The sequence below is a fragment of the Paramisgurnus dabryanus genome, chromosome 15 (assembly GCF_030506205.2).
Source record: "Paramisgurnus dabryanus chromosome 15, PD_genome_1.1, whole genome shotgun sequence".
Lineage (NCBI taxonomy): Eukaryota > Metazoa > Chordata > Actinopteri > Cypriniformes > Cobitidae > Paramisgurnus > Paramisgurnus dabryanus.
In genome coordinates, this window is record NC_133351.1 from 16,603,502 (window position 1) to 16,627,256 (window position 23,755).

At 41.8% G+C, this 23,755-nt stretch overlaps 1 protein-coding gene across 1 annotated transcript in view; it reads left to right on the forward strand.

Moving 5' to 3' along the window:
• Positions 1 to 23,755, forward strand: part of ptpn4a (protein tyrosine phosphatase non-receptor type 4a) — a 55,378-nt gene that overhangs the window by 3,861 nt on the left and 27,762 nt on the right. The window contains exon 2 of the mRNA XM_065251667.2: positions 20,320 to 20,474. Coding sequence (XP_065107739.1) covers positions 20,337 to 20,474 — 138 coding nt within the window. The 5' untranslated portion in view covers positions 20,320 to 20,336. The remainder of the gene's footprint in view (positions 1 to 20,319; positions 20,475 to 23,755) is intronic.

Below are 23,755 nucleotides of genomic sequence, written 5' to 3' on the forward strand. Positions count from 1 at the left end.
GTAATAAATCGCCATCAGCTGCTTTCAGATGGAGTGGCATTCACTACACAGAGCTGAAGTTCACTAACAAGAGGGGAAATATTGCATTCATAATCGCAGGCGATTCATCTGCAATTATGAATGCGATATTTCCCCTCATGTCATTGGCTCTTTGTAGTAAATGCTGCACCATCTGAAAGCAGCTGATGTCGATTTATTACTAATTAGGGATGGGCATGATTAATCGACGATCGATAATTGATCGTTAAGAATTTAGTCGATGACGTTAATTTGTTATTGATTAATCGAATACTTTATCTAATGCAGGTTGCGTTGCCTAGCGTAGCGTGTGTCTTGAAGCAATTAAATGAATTTCACTGTGTGGCAGCAATTCAACATTTTACCACCAGGGTGCAATATTTGACACCATACTCCGTTATCTGTGACCTTCCGTTTTGATTTCAAAAAAATAATCATGAAGAGGTCATGATTTTTTTGAACAAATGAGGTCTCTGTTTAAGAATGCGGCTCGCAGCTGCAGGTTCCGCTGCTTTAGAGTGCCGCATATTCAAGCGCGTATATGGTCCGTTTGTCTAACTAAATGTAGTTTAACTGTTTGCCACAAGTTGATCTTGTAATAAAGGTCTCATGGAGGAAAACACGCTGTATTTTTGTATTCAACATTTTTGAATAATAAGTTAAATAATTATTTTTATTATAAAAATATTAATGATTAATCGATAGTCGATCGTTAATTCTCCCGACAATCGACTAAAAAAATGTAATCGAATGCCCATCCCTATTACTAATAAAGGAACCAGCTTTACTGACAAGATGCACATGACAATCGCATGCGATTTATCAATGAGCCCTACTTTTGACTTGTGGGAATCAATCATCCAGTTCAGATGTAAAAATTTCATTATTTACTCTGCATCATGCCAGTCCACATGTATTTGACTTCCTTTTTTTAGTTAAAAACAAACAAATTTATATTAATATGCTCTTTATGTGCAGGACTCAAAATGGTAAAGCTGCAGAAAGCACACAAATCCTTCAAAGAAATAATCTAAACCAATCCAGTGGGTTTATGTTTAATGCAGGGTTTCCCGCAGCATATTTCAGTTAAGGCGGCCTGCCTAAGCTAGGAAACCCTACCGCCTTATCTAGGTCGTCCGAAAAAATAAAAATAAATCACTGCACAAAAGGCCGTTAAGTGCATCTCGGAGAATAGCGGGGACGCGCGCCACACGGCCGAAATGAGAAAGACGTGGTCCGGACCATCACTGTCTGGAGAATAACTAGCCAGTTGATAAAACATCTCGGAGAATAGCGCAGACGCGCTTCACACCGCGAGCGTGCACGCGCACCACATGGCTAAAATGAGATAAGATGTAGTCCGTCATGTCTAAAGGATAGCCATTTGATAAAACACGTGTCCGTGAGAACTGTAAGTGGAGTTATGTTTTGGGGTTATTTAAGCCTGTTATTGTATTAGTCTATAAATATTTTATTTATTTATTTTATTAAAATATTTTAATTTTCATCATGACGGATACGCCCCGCCCCTTTGATTGCCACGCCCTCCGCCACACCCACCCGCACAACCCTGCTACCTTAAAGAGTAACTAAACCCCTGGTCAGAGCCTGACTACACCCACTGCAATATTTGAAAAATGCAAGAAAAGTGGGCAGATCCCAATGGAGAGAGAGGGGACGAACTAAGTGTGTGGTGCGATCGTAACAAGGGCGTGGTGAGCTTGAACCTGCTTACGTCACGAGTCATTTTTTGGACACAACATCCAATAGGAAAATTCAACTGCAGTAGCCACCGTTCAACCTGAAGAGGGCAGCACTCAGACGTTTTTACACCATATATTGTAGTATTGAAACACTTTATATCCAAATGTCAAAAAACTTACTAAAATCAATGAACAGCACTAATAAAGCATCATTCTTACAGATCATTAACTAAAAAAAGTTGGTTTAGGGTTTAGTTACTCTTAAACTAACAAATTTTCTGCGGGAAACCCTGTAATGTATGTATTTGTTTTGGTTTTAAATAATGAAAAACCTTAAAATCTGAATAATTTTCTCATACAAATCAATTGTTTCACTTTATACGGCATTTATTAACTCTTTCACCGCCAGCATTTTTCAAAAAAGTTGCCAGCCAGCGTTTTTCATGATTTTCACCAAAGTTTAATGCCTTCCAGAAAATGTTCTTCTTTAAATATATAAACATACAATATAACAAATGAAAGAACAGACCCTCTGCTTTCAAAAAAAAAAAAAAACGTTTCATCCTACCTTCAGTGGTTCTTTTCTAATCAGCTTTTGAATATGGGTAGGTTTCTGCAAAAACACCACATTTTGAGCAAAAAGCAGAGATAATTCCATTTTTGTGACTGACTTTTCATAGGGATCCCATTCAGAGCGATCTTTAAAACAGACACAGACATGCAGCAGCTTGCCATTGGGCAATACTTCCGGGTTTAAAAAGTTGCGGAAGGGCGCCACCTGGTGGATAATAGCGGTATTGGGGAAAGACAGAAAATCTCGTCATTGGCGGGGAAGCGTTTTCTCTTAATTGACGAGATATCTCGTAAATGGCGGTGAAAGAGTTAACATTTAACCAATGCTGTGCTCCATGTTTGTTGCAAACTTTCCTGTTAGTTCATTTATAGCTTATAGTTTGTGCAACATTATATAATATACTATCTTGCATGGATTAATTTCTGTGCGCTTTTTTACTGAGTACCGTAGATAGTGCATTGGTCATGTGTCACCTCAAAAAGCTGCATGATTTAAAGGCAGGGTATTTGATTTTGAAAAATGCAAACTTACCAGACCAGAAGCCCTTTCATGTCTCATTCAACAGCAGTGGCAGCCGGTGACTTATTTTTTTGGAGGGCGCACGATGCAAAGTTTGTTACAACATGTATGTGTGACGCGTGTGCAGCAGGCACTTATTTTGACAAAACGCATGATGCACATGGTTCACATGATGCAACAAACTCATTTTTTTTTAAAACACGAGCAACACACAGATTTTGAATTTGCGCCCCTCGGAAGAGCAGTCACGTGCCACCACTGTTCAACAGTGAGAAAAATTTGCCTCTGTTTACATGCAGGAGGTGAGCGCATGTGAACGCGCTGATGACGTGCAGTATGAATTCTGCGTGAACAAGGCATGCAAAGCACGTTCACAGATAGGCATGGGCCGGTAACTGGTTTCAAGGTTACCGGGGTTTTAAAGACTCAAGGTTTCAAAACCACCAACATTTTATGTGATACCATTTCCAAGGTATGAGCTTTGTTTACACAAAAATAATGAAAGCATGTCATGTAATTTATTTGATGTTTACTTTTAATATATACTAAAGAATATTATAATTTAAGTGCTTTATTTTAACCTGGCATACATGTGTTGCTTAAAAATAAAATGTATTGTGTCCAGTTGAAAAGTTGTTTGTATACACAGACGTTTGAAAATAACATGTTTTAGTGTTGCAATGGCAATCCCGCACCCCTGTGAAATTGTGGGGCCCATGCCTATTCACAGAAGAGGAGCAAAATTGCATGCGTCCAATGCGTTCGATCCGAGTTCAATGATTTGTGGAACATTTTTTGGTCCTACGCCTTTCACAAATAACAAATATTTATAAAAATACATTTAGACAATTTAACGTAGTGTTTGCTATCAGGATGTGAGAAGACTTTCAACCAGCATAACAAAAAAATTTCTGGATCAAATATATGCCTTTAAGTTATATTTGGTGTTCTTCACACAAGCGAATGAGTAATGTGCTAAATGTAATACTTCAGATTAGGTGTTTGTTCAGTTCGCCAGCCGAGTCCGTGCCAATGCAACTAAAAATATCTGCATTTAAAGGAAACAATGTATGCTATATGAAATGACAAAACCAAATGTATTCCATATTAACAAGAACGAACCACAACATTTCATGTAGCCACCATGGCTTTGTTTTCAATATAAAATTGAGAAAATTGTTCTCTCTATATGTGCAGTTATTGAGTGGGTTGAATTAAGTGTTGTTTTATTGCCCTTTTAAATGAGATGGTAGATGTGATGTTTTACAATTAAAGTTGTAAAGCCTTGATGCCTCAGTGACTGATTTTAATTACAAGGCTGTGAATGGAAATCATAAAAGTACTGTTTGGAGTTTTGCTACTTAGTTTATTTGAACGTTTGCAAACTGATTACAGATGCTATCTGTGTGCTTAACTGCAAATGAGACTCATAACCGTAAGGAAGGACGCACTCACATTATCCCAACCAAACCGTGTCCGAACGTGTTTGACCCCCAAAGCTTGGTTTGTTTAACTTGTGTGATCTCTCTGTACTGTGCCCGGGTGTGGTTTGGTAAATCTTAAGTACTTCAAGCTTTGTTGATATGGACAGATAGGCATACATGGATGAAAACAAACACTCATCACATAGATAAAACTGAACAACTTGAATTGTCGTGTTAATTATAAGTCTGTCATAGCTGATATTTGCATCACTACCGTACATGAATTGTAATGGATCTTGTGGTAAGGTAAAATAAAAATCGTGCTTTCCCTTATAATCTCATGTCCGAGTAATTTTTTTGTTTCCCCGTCCCCATTTAAACTGTTTTTGAAGCAGAGTGGTTGGAAAATCACTTGTTTTCTCTTTTTTACTTCCTCCATTAGTTGCATTTGTGGTTACTGTGCCAAATGTAGCCAGAGGCTGCAAAAAATGTCAAGCTCTGTCAGAGATCGGCTTGGTCGTGCCGTGCGTGTAAGATCTGGTTACAAACTCCTGCGGACATAGTTGTACTTACCTGAGTCAGAAGATACGTCCGCTTCCCCACCTTCCAGAAAACACCCTCATTGTACAGTACAGTACAGTTTATGTGGGCTGCTGTTGGCCATCCGCTACAGAGGAAAGGTCTATGTTTGTTCTCCCGAACTGGGAATTAAACAAACTGCAACCCGGCCAACTTGCAAAATGCAGTAGCTATTATTATAGCTTATGTTGGCTATTCTATGCTTTTTCATTTTCTGACTTCATGTTGCAGATGTCTTTATAGAAAGGTGATTTGAAGAAAGATCTGCTGTATTTTTGTTTATTTTACCGTGGTCAGCTGTACTAATATGAATGTAAACCTCTGACAATAGGCATATAGAGACCTTCTACAATAAAGGAAAATTAGTGCTAAAAAGCAGGCACTTTTAAATAAATAATGAGAAACATTTCTCTTGGGAAAATGAATTTTTTTCCTCCAAATTTCAAAATCAAGAACTTTTATAACTTCATATGTGATATTTATATTGACTACTACATTTACATACACCTCCGATTATGCTTAATAAACTCATAACTTGTAAGGTCATGTAAACGTGTGAAACGTTTCATTTTATCAAGGAAAGATCAAATAACGGCTAAAGCAAACTGGATGATTTCTGCTCTTTACTAGGGCTGGGCAAAAAAAATAGATTTTTCGATTAATCGTTTTTTAAAACGTGGTCGATTAAAAATCGATTCTCAAAGAGCAGAATCGATTTTTTTTTTTCATATTTATTTCCGCAAACATTGAACGGAGGAATGGAAGCATTTTAGATTTCGCAAGCAAGACGTGTTGTGGCTTTTAATTTCTTTTTATTAATTACCCACTTGTAAACTGCTGTTCACTGTTCTTTTTTATTAATATAGTATTTGTATTAAATATATATTCATTGAGATGAATCGAGAATCGGGTATAAAAACCTACCTGAGAACCAGAATCGAAAATTTAATCGAGAATCGGAACCGAATCGATTTCACAGATGTAAAGCCACTGCACCGCCATACTGGTACTTCCAAACATTCTATTAAATCTATGGACGTTATCAGATTTTAATGATATAACATCACTTTACTAGTCTTCGTTTTTATATCTGAAGTCTCCCTGTACATTATTACAACGCAAATGTGCTAAGCATGTACATAGTTATTTACTGAAAGTTGTAAATTTTGCTTTTTAAACAATAAGTTAAAATACATTCATCTTCATTACAGGATCAGATCAGAGGACAGACCGCAGCATATTTAGTATTAATGACAAACATGCTCATTCTGAAATCTAAATAATCATGCTTTGTACCGTATGTGCATGCAATTTGCTGGTTTTGTAATTATGTTATCTTTACAAGTTAACTAAACTTATTCAGAGAACGCTTAGGTTACTCACGTAACCCCGGTTCCCTGAAATAACGGGAACGAAGCATTGCGTCAGTTTGCTGACGCTATGGGGGAAACTCCTGTTTACTCCGTGATTGAAGCCTATTGGTTAACGTCTGTAGAAAATACAGACCAATGACGTTTGAGCCCGCGCGGGGGCGTGGCACACGTCCCTATATAAGCCGGTGAAATACGTCAAGAGCTCATTATTATTCGACTGAAGCGCGCAGCCGAATAACACTCGCTGCGTAGACGTTTGTAGCACGGCCAGCGACGCAATGCTTCGTTCCCGTTATTTCAGGGAACCGGGGTTACGTGAGTAACCTAAGCGTTCCCTTTCAATACGGTTCACTTCGCATTGCGTCAGTTTGCTGACGCTATGGGGGAACGTAATCCCATCCCGCCGTGCATACACAACGGACTGAGGTGCCCTTACCGGAGAGACACTGCATGTGGCCCTAACCCAGCATATACATAGCTCTAGCGAGCGCAAGTGTAAGCACCATATATGAGACAGTAATACGCATACAGTGAAGTTTCTAAACGCACCATGATGCATATACAATAGAGCACGAGACGGCGGGTTCCCTGAGCGCGCCGCGAGCTGTGCGTGAATTATTAATAGGTAGCCATGACGGTGAGCTAGCAACGCACCGTGAAAGCATACAGAAACGCAGTCGTGTGAATCATTAAGCCGATAAGACCTGTGCTTGTAAGGCAGGGACATCCAGGCTATAAAATCTGACAAACGTAGACGGCGAGGACCAGCCGGCCGCGTTACAAATGTCAACGATAGAAATCCCTGTAGACCAAGCCCAAGATGAAGCCATACCCCTCGTGGAGTGAGCTTTTAAACCAACTGGACAATGTTCATTCAGGGAGGCGTAAGCCAAAGCAATGGCTTCGACGATCCATTTAGATAGCCTCTGTTTAGTGAGCGGCATACCTAAGGAATGTTGCGCGAAGCTTACGAACAGCTGATCTGACTTGCGGTATGAGGCAGAACGGTCCGTGTATATTCTTAACGCTCTGACGGGGCAGAGCGTGTTCGGGGTTTGTTCGCCGTCCGCCGTCGGAAGGGCGAGAAGTGAAACCACCTGAACTCTAAATGGCGTGGTCAAAACTTTAGGAATGTATCCCGCTCTCGGTCTAAGGATCACTTTGCTATCGTTAGGACCGAATTCCAGACACGACGGGTCAATTGAAAACGCGTGTAAATCGCCCACTCGTTTAACCGATGCCAACGCCAGGAGGAGAGCGGTTTTAAACGAGAGAGCGCGCAGGTCAGCCTGTTCGAGGGGCTCGAAAGGGGGACCGCGCAGCGCTTTCAGGACCGTGGACAGATCCCAAGACGGGACCGTGTTAGGTCGCGGTGGGTTTAGTCTGCGAGCGCCTCTGAGGAATTTAATGATGAGATCATGTTTTCCCACGGTGCGACCGGCGATAAGGGCGTGATTCGCCGTTATCGCCGCCACATACACTTTAAGCGTCGAGAGCGCGCGACCGCTGTCCAGCATTTCCTGCAGAAAGGAGAGAATATGCTCCACTTCACAGGTGTTTGGGTTTAAGTCTTTCGTCGTGCACCAATCAGAAAAAATAGACCACTTTTGAGCGTAAAGGCGCCTGGTAGATGGGGCCCTAGCTTCAGTTAGAGTATTTAACACTCGTCCTGAAAGGCGTGATGGTTGCCGTTCAGAGACCAAACGTGTAGATTCCATAGCTCCGGCTGTGGATGCCATATCGTCCCTCTCGCCTGAGATAGGAGGTCTTTCCTCAGCGGTACTGGCCATGGTGCTGATGTTTTCAGCTGCCATAGGTCGGGGAGCCATGGTTGATTGTGCCAAAACGGGGCGACCAGAATTATCGCGCATTTCGTCTCTCTTATCCTCTGAAGGACCTGTGGTAACAGGGCCACCGGAGGAAAAGCATACAGAAGACACGCCGGCCATGCTTGCGACAGGGCATCGTGATGTCTCGAGAAGAAGATCGGGCAATGCGCGTTCTCGTCTGATGCAAACAGATCGATCTCCGCCCGGCCGAAGACGGTCCATATTCTCTCGACCGTCTGAGGATGCAGTCTCCATTCTCCCGGCGGCGGACCGTTGCGCGAGAGAATGTCTGCACCCGTATTGGCTACACCCGGTACGTGAGTCGCTTTTAACGAACGTACGTTCGCGTGAGCCCATAATAAAAGCCGTTTCGCCAGCCTGGATAGGGAGCGAGATCTCAGCCCTCCTTGGTGGTTTATGAACGAAACCACCGTCATACTGTCCGACCGCACTAGAACGTGTTGATGTTGGAGTTTCGGTCGAAAGTGTCGTAGCGCCAAGATAACCGCCCTAATCTCGAGGTGGTTGATATGTAGCTGAGACAACTGGTTGTTCCACGCACCGAAGGCGAGCTCGCCGTCGCAGTGAGCGCCCCAACCCGTCGCAGATGCATCCGTAGTCACCACTTTCCTCCTGCTCACGGAGCCGAGCTCCGTGCCCGAGAGGAAAAGGTGAGGGGATGTCCATATCGAAAGCGCTTTCACGCAGCTGTACGTGATTTTGATTAATAAGCGGCCCGACAACCAAGCACGGGGCGGAACTTTCGCTTTCAACCAAAACTGAAGCGGCCTCATGAACAGCATTCCCAACGGTATTAGTGGGGATGCTGCTGCCATCAGACCCAACATTTTTTGGAATCGTTTGAGAGGGAGATGTGAACCCGCTTTGAACGATGCCGCCTCGCGTCTGACCGTGAGCGCGCGTTCCTGTGTAAGCCATGCCCGCATCTTTAATGAGTCGAGCGTCGTGCCTAAGAACGCGATTCGCTGCGTGGGGGTGAGCAAACTCTTCTGGAGGTTGATTTTGAACCCCAAATTCTCCAAATGCTGGAGTACAACGGTCTTGTGCGCAGTAATTTCCCTCTCTGACTGTGCTAGAATAAGCCAATCGTCGAGGTAATTCAATATGCGGATGCCGCTCTGTCTGAGAGGGGCGAGAGCCGCATCCGCACATTTGGTAAATGTGCGTGGTGCCAGAGATAATCCGAAGGGCAGAACTTTGTACTGGTATGCTGTCCCGTCGAGCGCGAATCTTAGGAACGGCCTGTGACGTGGCGCTATCGGAATGTGAAAGTAAGCGTCTTTCAGATCCACTGATATGAACCAATCGCCCGGTCGAATTAACGCCATGATTCGTCTGGCTGTAAGCATTTTGAACGGCCGTTTGGCAAGAGCGCGATTCAAAACGCGTAGATCCAATATCGGTCTGAGGCCGCCGTCTTTCTTTGGAACGAGAAAATAACGACTGTAAAAGCCTGATTCGCTTTGATCCGCCGGGACCGTCTCTATCGCGTCTTTTAGTAATAAAGAACGCACCTCTTCCCTGAGGATCTGCATACGATCGTCTGGGACAGTGGTGTAGAGAACGCCGCGAAAACGGGGTGGTCTCCGGGCGAATTGGAGTGAATAACCGTGTTGGATTACGTTTAGAATCCAGCCCGGCATACCGGGGGTGGATTGCCAAACGTGAAATTTGACGGCGAGCGTCGATATGCTTATGGATGTTAAGCCGTGTGTGTGTGTTTGTGTGTACAGAGGAGGAAATTTGCTCTTTTTGTGAAAAGGTAAAAATTTGTGTTTCGCTGTTACAGCGAGGGTGTGTCCAGCGCCCGAGGGGACTGAAACACGCAGAACTTTCGAGGGCGGGCCGGCCGAAGTGGGACCAGAGCCTCTTTTCCTCCTCAGACTCTCTTCAGGGAGGCGGCGCCGGCGTCGGGTCCAGCGTAATCCGAGGACGGGGACCGCGGCGTCGAGGCGGGCCAGCCGGTCGTGCAGGACGCTGGCGCTTGACCTCCGGTTCAGCTCTCTGCTGGGGCTGAGCTGGTGCTGGCTTAGGGCGTTGAGCTGGCGGCGGTTTTGGGCGGCCGGTCTCAGACGCTGAGGCAGATCGTTTAGGTAGAAAATGCCGCATAGCCTGCGACGATTTCTGTGCCTCAGAGAAGCGCTGGGTGAACCCCTCCACAGCGGAGCCGAAGAGCCCCGACGGTGACACGGGCGAGTCAAGAAGGGCAACCCGATCCGTGTCCTTTATCTCCGTCAAGTTCAGCCACAGATGTCTCTCCAGAACAACCAGGCTGGCCATGGCTCTTCCTACAGCCTGAGTGGCGACTTTAGTGGCGCGAAGGGCCAGATCAGTCGCGCTGCGCAGGTTCTGAAAGGTCGACGGGTCCGGACCTGTCTCGTCCATGTCACGGAGGAGCTTTGCCTGGTATACCTGCAGCACCGCCATCGTATGGAGAGCGGATGCAGCGTGGCCGTCAGCGGCGTAAGATTTTGACGCCAGGGTCGATGTCAGGCGACAGGGCTTTGATGGATGGTTCAACTTCGCCCTCCATCCGCCGGCTGAAGACGGGCAGAGATGGGCGGCGACAGTTTCCTCGAGCGGCGGCATCTTGGAGTAGCCGTGTTCGTCGGCGCCGTCCACTACGGAGAGGACGTGGGAGACGGCGCTCTGAGCTCGGGTGGAGTGGGGAGCACGCCAAGATTTGGTGAGCTCCTGGTGAACCTCAGGGAAAAACGGCGCCGGCCGTTGGCGGGACGATTGACGGCGCCCGGGCTGCAGAAACCACTCGTCCAACAGGCTGAGTTGAGGCTCTGACGGCGGCGACCACTTGATGTTGAGCTCCGCCGTAGCTTGCGTCAAGATGCGGATGAGCTCAGAGTCGTGAGGACGCGACTCGGTAGGTTCATCAGCGGCGGCTGCGTGGGCGTCGTCATCCGAAGCCGCCCAATCCTCTAACTCCTCAGAGGATGACATCACTTCCAAGTTGTCACCGGACCCAAAGGAAACCATGCCGCTAGCACTCGGCAGGGGGCGCAGGTCTTCATGGGCGAAGGTGACAGGGTGACGGCGGGGAGACAGAGCACGCGGGGGATGAGCCGGCGTGGACTCGGTCTCAGGGCGTCTTCCAGCTTCACGGCTCCGCTGCTGTTTAGGCGGGAGAGCACGGGAAGCCTTCCGTTTAAAGATCTCGAGGCGGGAGCGCAGCACCGCGATAGGAAGGAGCTTGCAGTGGGCGCAGCCCGCCTCGGCGAGTACGGCCTCGGCGTGGGCAGGACCCAGACAGATGACGCACTCCTTGTGGAAATCCTCCACAGGCAAAGGGGCTCGGCAGGAGCCGCAATGCCGAAGCGACATTATCTCAACGCGCTTCTGCTCTTTTAGATACTCTCTTTTAGGCTCACCGGAAAGCGGCAGGGGAACACGCTGGTGTGTTGTAGTCCGCTGCAGTGCTTGGATCGACGGCGAGTAAGGGCTTCTTCTTCGGAGCAGCGAGAAGGTTCGCGCTGAAGGAGAAAAGTAATGAGCTCTTGACGTATTTCACCGGCTTATATAGGGACGTGTGCCACGCCCCCGCGCGGGCTCAAACGTCATTGGTCTGTATTTTCTACAGACGTTAACCAATAGGCTTCAATCACGGAGTAAACAGGAGTTTCCCCCATAGCGTCAGCAAACTGACGCAATGCGAAGTGAACCGTATTGAAAGGGAACTAACGCTGACCTTGTAGCTTAATATCAAAAAACTTTATTTTTACCCGTGTCATTAACAAAATGCAGCAGACACACTCACCTTAACATTTTTATACATCCCTTATCCTGCCCGATTAAAACATAAACATGGCAAATAACACCAGATGTAACAATTAATTTACTTATACATATCCTAAAAATTAATTTTGTGTGACTGATACGCTGTAAACCAGGTACATTTACATCATGATTTTGAATGTAAGTCAATGACGCCCTCTTGCCAGTTGGGAATACCAAGACGGCCGCTCGTACTCTGTGCTGGCTGTTACGTTAAGTGTTCTCTGCACAATCCAGTCATTTATATAGATCAGTGGACAAATCTCATGTAAAAGCAGGATTTAAATGTAAACGCATAAAAACTGTTTTCTATAATAAGCAGATTTTTTTAAATGCACTCAATGTTATAAGATTGTTAAATTACTGTATATGTGTCTCATTATTATGGCGGTATTAAATTTTTAATACTCTGAAATGTTAAATAAATAAACAAAAATGAATTGCACATTGCAATTAATAGCAAATGCATTACACATGTATTCAACGAAGTTACCATTCCCAATGTTTCATAAAAACTTGGGATGCACCGATAGGATTTTTTTGGGCCGATACCGATTTAAACAGACAACTTCTGGCCGATACCGATGCCGATACCGATATTAAATACTTGTATACAATACTATACAGCTGGTCTATTAGCTAGTTTATTTCTGCATCAAATTATTTTTACTGAACATGGATTGGATCTAATTAACATTCAACTGACCAACATAATAAGAGAGACACAAATTAAGCTTAAACAAATATAATAAGACAGCATGACAACCTTCAAAGGTGGTTTTTGCTATTCAGCATTTATTTTATTAACAACATTAACTCGTTTTTTTACATATAATGGATTTCTTTATGCAGTTAATTAATAGGCCGATACCGATTGTTTTTCTCATGCTATTGTCGATATGCCGATGGTTTCAAATTCATCAAAAATCGGCCGATAAATATCGGCGGCCGATACATCGGTGCATCACTAATAAAAACAATTTACGTATATCAGCCGATATAGCAATTTTTATCTCAGCATTTGATGACGACCTCTTGTAATGTGATTTTTGGTGTGAAATTATCCAGTTTCTCTGTTTGATGAGTCACACATCTATTAAGATGCTGCGGGCTAATGTACAGAGTAACACGCTTGTCTCCTGAGTCATCTGTGTCTTATGCAAGATCAATAGAAGGAAATGTCATTGGGGGTTTCCAACATGCAATGAATCCCTACAAAAGGCTCAAGGCTCAAGTTGACCGGCTAGTCGCACACAGCTTCTATTGATTTGCGCGTCCCTCGTCTGGAGACGTATAATGAATACAGAACATCTCACTTGGGCTAACCTTCTTCTCGGCTTTAGAGTCTCCATTACTAAAGTGCTTTAAAGCCTTTCTGCTGTCTCCAGCCCAAGGGAGGCATTCTTGGGTCTAATGAAGTGAAGTAGATTCATTTACAGGATATTGATTGCTGTGGTAGGAGTCCTTTTATTCAACAGATGTGCGTTCCTGGTTAGTGCTTGCATCTCGGTGGAGACGGCCGGTGTATGAGCAGGAATGTGCAGGGTCCATGTCTCAAGAAATTCACAATTTGATAACAGTGTACAGCCTTTTAACTTTAACTTACTACGGTAAACAGTGCAGGATTGTCCGAACCGTACAGATTTTTTTTATATTAGTTAAACTGGTTGGATTTAGAACTGTAACTTATGGGAAACAAGGTGTAACTTTTCCAGGTCTTTCTGTTTGTACCTGAAAATACATAAAAGTCGTCTTGTGTAAGCTGCTAATAGTTTCAGTTTCTCACCTGGTATGGCAAATATGGTTAGCAGTTTCTGTGTATTTTTCCTTACTATCCACATCCTCATGTTTATAGGGGAAATATGTACTTTTTTTAAAAGTTAAAATACTTTTTTGAGATACTTAATTTATCCCTTTTAACATGCAGAGGAACCCCTTTGCTTGTTTAACCAGTCCAATGTGTACCAAATATGTGAGTATGGTGTGGGACTACCTATTTGGTAAGCAATGGAAGACGCAGTGAATTTTTCAGACGCCTGCTTTTTCTGTTACATACATTTGATGTTTTTAAGTAGCATAATAAAGCATAGAAACATTCATTATTGTTTTTTTTAACCAATATTCATCTTAAGTCTTTTATCAATAAAGGTGAGATTTCCAACATTAAGACTTCCAAAATTCCGTGTTTTCTGTCTATATATGCCAATAATTATTAAAGTTTAGAAAGGAAAAGGATGAGTTATGTTGAATGTAACAGAAGCCTATTCAAGCATGCTTATTTGATTAGGTGACATGCCTCGAGGGATTGGATGGATGAAGTTTGGCTAATGTAGCAGGGATAAAGGTATGCAGAGGACACCTGGGCTTTGCAGTCGCTGTTGTGTTTGCTAACCTTTGCACTCCGTTTATGTGCTTGGAATGCATTAAAGCTGATGTTTTTGGAAAGCAGCAAAGTAAACCATTAAAGTTGGCGTTTCCCTTTTGCTTACGGTTTAGGAGTGGAATTATGTCTCAACATTATACATTGCACAGCATCTGTCTTGCATTTGTAAACTGTATCTGTCTTTGGTTTTGCACTGCTGTTGTGTTTCTTTAATTTATTAACTTTGAGCGGTGCAAAAGAAAGCTACTTTCTAAGCGGCTGATGAATTATGGTGAAATGCCGCTACATCCAAAAGCCAGAGGGCGCTCATGTGCAGAAACACAATATGAGTAGAAGAAAAACCATTACACACGCAGCTACAGGAAATGGCTGAAGCACATATTTATATTGCTGTTCTTCCTTTTTCAGGTTTTTTATGATAATAAAGATTAAAGAATATGTATAATGATTATGTTTGATGGTTAGTGATCGTTAAGAACTTAAGGGCTCATTATAATTGTGCGTAGGTCCTACGTCGTAGCCGCGACGGCGTAGGATTCGCGTCGGTTTTCATTTATACTTTTGCGTCGTCGTCCACGTTGACGTTGTGCATACACGCGCGCAGACCGCTGGTAGGCAGTAACCACGCGTGTAACTACAGTAGCAGCGCGACCGTCAAAGAAGAAGCAGCTTGGCAAGTTAACCCACAAACGAAGAAGAAACAGCAACTTGTTGTGTATGCTTTGAGAAGACCAGCAATGATGGAAGTAAATAAACAGCGACGTTTGTTGCACTTTAACTTAAATCACTCCTCAACTTCAGGGCTCCAGACTGCCCCCAAATGGTCGCATTTTGCCTCCAAAATTTGAGAGTGTGCGACTGAATTTTACATCCAGTCGCACATGTGCGACCAGTAAATTTGACCTTTTTTTTACATGTTAAATGTGAAAGGGACGCGTCAATGAATCCGGAATCTGTGGCAGGCCAATGAGTGTGAGAAGGATAGGGAATGGGCACTGTAAGTGGCTAATGTGTGGAGGGCAGGGCCTGAAATTAACACCCGACCACGTGCCAAATGCGGGTGGATTTTGCAATTGGCGGGTAACACTGTCAATCTACCGGCCACATTGGCGGGTAGCCAATGTGAATCAGTGATGTGCGGGTCAATGTATAAACAACCCGTTTTAAACTAACTTGCCCGCAACTCGGACCGCAAAGTAGTAATTGTTTAAAATAGTTAGCTGGCATCTTAATTTCAAACGACCCGACCGAACCTGGTTCAAACATCATTACAAATATTTTTGGAAGACTCGTAACCGTGGGTGACAGCAGAAACCCGCATATTTCGAATCAACCCGCGCATCACTGAAGCGAATTGAGTGATTCATTGAGAGGATGTGACTGCTGTTTAGCAATGTTTATGTGATTGGAAAGAAGATGAGGCACTTCTCTGACTACGTTTGGAATGTATTAAACTGTTGGTGAGATGGGATGAGAATGCAATGCTGACATAGGCTACAGTACAATGACAATCACAGGTGCACAGATGTGTAGTGCTGTGACGGATCAGAACTCTTGATGTGTAAACTTTAGAGAGAGTTGCGCTACTATGCCTTACATTAACATAGATTTTGCAAATAGAGTAATGAAAAACAACGTATGTGGGGCGACTGTTTATGTGCACAGTTAGGAATTCCCCCTCCGTCTGTGTGTGTGCAGTAGGGATGCACCGAATATTCGGCCACCGAAAATTTTCGGCCGAAAATAGCCCAAAAGAGCATTTTCGGCTTTCGGCCGAAAGACTTTTATCACCGAAACAATACGGCCGAAATGTTGTGATGAGGCAAACAGAAACCGCGCCCTGCACATGCTTGTCTGAAGCAACATGTATGCGGCGTGGATGTATTTAACCGCAAAAAGGCGCTAAAGTACGCACAGAGGCACATGCGGTTGTGTCCGGTCCAGACGTGATCATCACAGTAAGTACGCCCTTCAAAGATCAGAACTCTTGATGTGTAAACTTTAGAGAGAGTCGCGCAAATGTGTCTCATACTGTATAGTCCATTAACATACATGTGCCGAATAAAGCAATGAAAAACAACGTAACGTTTTTATGCTGCGCTGTTTGGGATTCGCCTTCGTTCTCTGTGTGCGCGCGCGTTTAAGTGCCCTCAATAGTGCACACACGAGTGAGACGCAAACAAGCGAACGTAAAATCTTTCTGTTATTGACATGGCACATATAAACAAAATGATCTCCAAAGTATTATTTTTCTAATAAAAACATTTGTTTATGTCTTAAGTGTATGTATAGATTACAGTCAGAAACCAGTCTCTGCTTATTTAAAGAGACACCTCTATTACTTAAGTCTAACAAAGAGACAAATAGCTCTAAAAATAAGAATATATTTAATTTATACATTAAAGACAGTGTTATGACTCATTTAATTCGATTTCTGTACCTAATGCTAATGTTAGCCCTTATTAATGTGCAGCTTTATTCTTTTTTATAAATGTTTGTAATTTCTTTATTTGTTATTAGATTTTCCCCACCCCCTTTTTGCTGATCTGAAAAATAATCCGATCCGTGCCTCAAAAACTGTAATGTGATCTGAACCGTGAGTTCTGTGATCTGTCACACACCCCTAGTAAAGGTAGTACACAGTGATAGCCATAAATGCATTTGTACTAATAATTGGCATAATAATTTATTTCGGTGTTTCGGTTTCGGTTTTTCGGCCTTGGTTTCCTCGTTTTCGGTTTCGGCCAAGAATTTTCATTTCGGTGCATCCCTAGTGTGCAGGTTTAAGGGCACTCAATAGTGCACATACGGAGAGACGCGTTCCAAAAAATCTGCGTACATAAAGTAGTAGGGATGGGCACGAGTACTCGATTGCTCGAGTACTCGAACGTGGCATCGATGATCGATCACGAAAACGATGATCATGTGGGTTTATTAATTTATTTATTGTGGATATGGCGGCATTTGGATGTCTGGTTAGCATTACGAGCGCATATGGTAGTAAAGACTGGGTCTGGAGATGCGTGTTTGACGTCGTGTCAAGCTACGCAGACCGACGTATGACATCAGTAACATTACCATGCGTGATTCAAAAACAAACAGATAATTCCGCGCGACCGCACCGCAGAAACCCGCCGATCCGCGCAGCCCGCGAGCCCGCGAAGCCGGTCACACCTCACATCACTGAGGCACTATGGTTTAAAAGGATGTCGTGATTTTCGGAAATACAGTCAGTCAGGTGCAAAATGTACAGCGCCGTCAAAAGTTCAATGGATTATCATCTCATATTTAAACATCAAATGTCAAGAGATACCAGAGAGCCATACTAGCATTACCATTACATCTTGACTGAGGTAAGAGGACGACACGACACAGCTAAACGCTAAAATGATAGCAAAACACTTAAAGCTGCATAATGTTATGAAGCTTGAGCTTTGACTGGACGTGTTTAAAAGTGCGCCGTTTATGATGCACATCCACAAAGGGAGTTAAACTTTCCTTTCTTTTTTTTTTAGATAACTTGGTTGAAACCTTAGTTGAAGTCTTGCATTTTATGCAGATAGATGCACGTTGTACATTTATGTTGTATAAAGGCTTAATATTATGCAGAGTGCGTCAAATAGAAAGGGCTTCGGTTTGTGTTTATTAACCCTTTAGTTTCACTTCATCACGCAGCTTTTCTGTTAGAGGTTTCTGTTAAAAACATTTGATTAATTAGGAATCTAGTATGTGTTCATTGTTCTGTCAAAGTTTCTTCAAAATTAAGTTTTATTTGAGTGTTTTAATGAAAATATTTTCATTTTCACCATGACGTGTACGCCCCGCCCCTTTGATTGCCCCGCCCCCAGTTAATCGAGTACTCGTTCTTCAGACCTATGGATTAATCGAAATGAAAAAATGACATAAATGCACATCCCTATAAAGTAGTACGGTGTGTGCTCCTAAATTTTCTGGTTGCGCCCCTAAAATTTTCAGTTTGGCCTTTCTTTGTTTTCACCGTCGCAAACGGAAATACTTTTTTTTTACCTGACGGGAGGGGTTCTGGTGGACCAATCACAGCGCTTGCGGTCCGCATAGAACTGATGCGCTGTTTAAAATTTTGCGAGGTGCACGTCAGGCTATGCACAGGCTACGGATAGCCTACGGCGTAGAACTTACGCACGACTATAAATTGGGCTTTACTGGTAAAAAGCCGTAGTACATGAAATAGCTGTGCATATTATTGGCTGTGTGATTCAGAATAGTTATCGGCCACATATTATTAGTGTATATCGGCATTTATTGTCGCATCCCTACTACTTTCATTCAGATGCCTCTACTAAATCAATAATGAATGAGTGTGAATGGCTGGATTTTAATATTTGTTTTAGATGCAGGGGTAGTTGAGATGCTTTATCTTCTGCAAAGTGACTTCAGTAAAATTCAGACATTTTTCATCAAAACTGTTTGAAGGATGAACTTTTGATGGCTCGTTAAGCTAAAACATAAGCTTTCCTGTGTAGCTGGTGTATTAGTTTTATTATCACAAAATGATAAGAAGGTGTCTGTGGTTGGTTTGTGAACTTATATTGCACATGATCTTACTTTGATCTTAAACATGATGCCATCAAAACAATTTGTAGCTTTTGCTATTAACTCTTTCACCGCCAGCATTTTTCATGATTTTCACAAAAGTTTAATGCCTTCCAGAAAATGCTCCTTTTTAAATATAAACATATAATATATGAAATAAAGAACAGACCCTCTGCTTTCAAACAAAAAAATTTGTTTCATCCTACCTTCATGTGTTCTGTTTTTATCACCTCTCAAATATGTGTAGGTTTCATCAAAAACACAAAATTTTGAGCAAAAAGCTGAGATAATTCCATTTTTGTGAAGGACTTTTGATAGACATCAGATGCAGAGTGATCTTTAAAACATACACGGACATACAGCTGTTTGCCCTAGGGCAATACTTCCGGTTTTTATAAGTTGCTGAAGAGCGCCACCTGGTGGATAATAGCGGTATTGTAGATTGACAAGATATCTCGTCAATGGCGGGGAAAGAGTTAAAGTAATATGTGTGTTATGGGCTTTTATAATAATAAAGCAAAGATCAGTAGAAAATCAATGCGTCCTAGTCTTTCTCAAAAATCCTTTGAGGCAGAATGTCCAAATATCCCTGTGAGCTGCTTTGAAGGTCAGAGATATTTCACTGTGACCTTTGCATGACTGAAGATCTATGAATGAGCATGAGAGAAGTTCAGGGGTCGCTGTGGTGGCTCTGATGTTTCTTCCACATAAACCACTCAACCTGCCCACGTGAACTTAAGGATAATAGATTTATCACAGTAGGATCACCAGAAAGTTCATTAAAATATAGAAATATATATGATGCTGTAATTACCATGTAAAGGTTAGTTCACATGAGGTTTTGGCCCCAGTAAAGCATTTCTTTTGTGATGAGCTGAAAAGTGTGTGCAACCAGAATATTTCATATTTTGTCAAATATTTGAATTATTAACAAATTATTTTAAAATTAAAAGTAATGCAGGATATTTTTGGTTAATGTAACCTGTTTACCGTAATGTTTACCGTAATGTAACCAGATATGGTAAATATGCTAAAGTCTCCAAAAGTTGCAGTGTTCCTTTAAGCACTGCATTTTATTTATATTCTGCAAAAAAACTTATTTTGGACACCTTTGTTTTGTAGAGGGGTTATATTAGCTTTGCAACATTTATTTCTGTGGACATTTATGTTTTTTTGATCAACTAAGGTTTTTATTATCTGACCATCAGTGGTGTGTGGCAAAATGAAGGCTGTATAAAAAATGTCAATTTGTCTTGTTTGAGGTGGATCTCAATATGAGACCTCAATGAATGGCAATTAGACAAAATCCTCTTTTTTTAATCATGTCAGTGCTTGTGCAAGCTTTACAGTAATAACAAAAAAGATGTTAAGTAGAAACTGTTTTTGTAGCCGTGGGTGTTTGATGCTGGGAACAGTGGTGCTCAGGGCCCTGTTTGTTGTAAAGGGCTCTAATCTTAAATAAAGTGCTCTAAAAAGTTCTTCATGATTGTAATTACAACAAATTTTAAAATGTTTGATGGGGATGCCTTGTGTTACAGACTCTGGTTGGAGCGTAATGACCGCACGCTTCCGGTTGCCCCCTGGCAGATCCTACAATGTCCGGGCGACGGAGCTGGCACGTGACAGGCAGCGCACCGAAGTGGTCTGCAACGTTCTTCTTTTGGACAACACTGTCCAGCCTTTTAAAGTCAATGTGAGTACCACTTTATAATTAATGCATTGGTATTTGTGGTAGGGGTTTTTTCTAATTCCATGTACAAATAATAAGTAAGTAATGCCTCTCTTAACAAATACCAGATTAAATATTATTAAATATATGGGTATGCTGTACAGCAGTGGTTTTCAAACTGGGGGCCGCGAAATGCTGCCAGGGGGTCCCAGTTTTATGTCATTTTATGAAATACATTAATTTATCATAAATTCTGTGTAATTAAACCTAAAAAAATAAGGCTACTAACTACTTTTTCGTATAATTTAATTTTTTTTACTGTTTTAGAACAGTTTTTTGTCACAAATTTTCTTTGGGGGGGGGGGCGCGAAGGAATGCACTCTACACAAGGGGGGCCACACGCTGAAAAAGTTTTGGAACCACTGCTGTACAGTATGTTATTTTCCTGCATCACAAAAACCCAGCTATTACAGTCGATTGCTTTTGTTCCCCCATTAATCTTCAGCAAGCACCACAAACTTAACCATGTGTTTAAATATTTATAAATCTCATTAAATTTGGAATCAAATGCATTTTCATACCTTGACATTTGATTGATTAAGTGAGGTTTTATTTCTACATTTTTTTAATATAGGGAAGAACTGGGGCGAAAGGTATGCAGGACGAAAGTAACAAAGCGATTTTCTCCGAGCCCTGATTACATTTGCATTCTAAAAACAATGATAGCATCTTAAACAAGCAACCCTTAACAGAGCTGAAAAATATCGTGTAATTTTGTCACCGTTTTGCGCATGTAGGTCCGGAAAGCTGTTTTCAACCACAATAAGTAAATTCCTAAAGTGTCATTTTGTTTTTTTTAAGTAGTTTTTTTCTAATAACACGTTGTGTGTCTCGTTTTATGTGTTAAAGTACAGATCAATCTACATGTTATTTAGTTCTGTAACACATCCTGAAGTTTGCTTTCAAAATAATTTTTCTAAATAAAAGTAAATCGGGTTTAAATGTTCAGAGGTCCTGTCGGGACGAAAGTAACACTTATTGCTTTTGTCCCTCTGCTAATACTGTTGCATTATGTTGAACATTTATATTATTCTAATGTGATTTTAATTACATTTTCATAGTGTTTAAACGGTTGAAAAAATGTTTTATTCTTAACAATTCAACTGTCAGGTTGCTTTTGAAACATTTGATAAAACTGAAATTTTAAATGAAAAATGTAATTTTATTATTTTTTGCAAAGATAAACAATAAAATATGTTTGCAGTTACATACTAATAAGGTCATAGTCATGTATATTTACTAAAAAAAATGTAACACAAAAATCTTATGTTGTGTTACTTTTGACCCACCTGTGTGTTACTTTTGTCCCAAAGTACGAATGAGCTACTTATGTTCAAAGTGAAATTATACTACAGTCGTTTTACATTTGTTCTAACTTTCACCTGGTATTAATAGACCACACTTGTGAGTTATTGACCACAGCAAAAATATATCTCTGTCTGAAACATTTTCTTTTAAAATTAAGTTTTTCTGAAAAGGGTACTTTCGCTCCTGCTCTCCCCTATACTTTGTTACGTAATGTTTGTGCTTGTCATTTATGTAAGTTTCATGTGTAAGCATCTATCATCATTTATCTAGTGCTCCTGTTCCAGCTAGGTTAGTGGTGTTAGTTCTGGTTATAGAAGAAATGCATGCCTGAAATTCCATTGGGATAAAAAGTGTCCTTCAGGGCTCTAAAGATTCAAGTACACACCTGCAATATAGAATTGCTAAGACACGCCCCCACACACGCGACAAATCCACTGCTCTTTTGTTTGCTGTGCTCAATGCAAAACCCATATGTTTATCCCTCCTTTTTTCCTCATTGTAAAAAGTGTTGTGCAAAAGCGTCCTTACAGAAAGCTAGCATAGGTCCTGACATGAAGTAAAGCATAGTGCAAGTTGTGGGTTGTTGGAGGGTTGCTCTGGTTGGTTATATGGAGGGTTATAGAGGTTTGCTCTGGTCATGATCTTTTCTATTAGTTGCATAACCTAAAATGAATCCCTGTGCATCAAGAAGTATTTCCACATATGTATTAAAGTGGGGGATAAACCTGTGACATTATAGCAGTGCCTTTCCCACCCACATTAAACAGATGCTTGTCTGTTATATAAGTCAAGTCTTTCTTTCCATGTTTGTCTGTCATGTTGCGCTTTGATTTGTAACCAACATTTCCAGGAAAGCCAGTCCTCATTGATCATATTTACTTGCTCTTTAGCCTACTAGATTTCTGCACTAAACATCTTAGTGACCTAGATAGTCCTGCAGCAGCAGTGCAGCTAGTCCAGCGGTCCTCCCCTTTATGAGGATAAGGTACATGTGAACAGAAGCATGCACTTTAATGTAAGGAGAGAGGGAGGACCAGAGGCGGATAATCAGGAGGGGGGTGAGGTGTAGAAAACAGGAAGGCTATTATTTGTGTAATGGGTTTTGATGTTGTTGATGTTACAGAGGGCCTATAAAGAATATGTCTTGTCTTTTTGTGTGAAGAGGTGCATGTCTGAAATGCAGAGAGATGGAAGTTTGTTAAAATTAAAAATCGGTTCACTTTATAATTTTCTCTCTATTAAAGTTGTTTGCAATTTCCGAAGTTATGTGATGTACACTAATTTAATGGCATTGTCCTTAAAAGATGTAGTAACAATGCTGCCATAATAAACCACGATAAAGAACTGAATCTGAGGGTATATAGCACTGATCCTCTTCTTTACTTTGCTATGTGTGCACAGTAAGGCCATAAGTATGCATTAAAAATGTAAATAGGGTCTGTTTTGAGATCAGCTTAATTTGTGTTAAAGACTGCTAATCTTCCCTTGATATCAAAACGCGTCACATGTTTAGCCATGAATAGATTGTGTCTCTTTGCCTGGTTGCCGTGTTTAGAGCTGTCTGAGACTTCCTACAGACCTCCTCTAGACAAGCTGCCGCATGTTTGCTTGCATTTCTGTCATACCACTGCTCAAACTCCTCTACCCTTCAGTCCACTTTTTTGAAGATTTGTCATGACTGCTATTGAAATGAAAAGGCAAACGGAAAAAAAACAAATTCCCATGTCATTTACTATTATTAACATTACTGTAAATTCTAGTTACATTTGTGTCTGTGTTATACATGTGCCGCGTTTCATTCTAAAGTAAAGCTTTGCCAGACCGTTTCCTTTTACTCCCAGCTGGTCTGTCATTCAGTTTTGCTCACGTGACTGTTGCCATATTTTGTTTTTCTACAACACTGTGTACATGGGCTGCTCTGTTTGTCTGTGTTTATC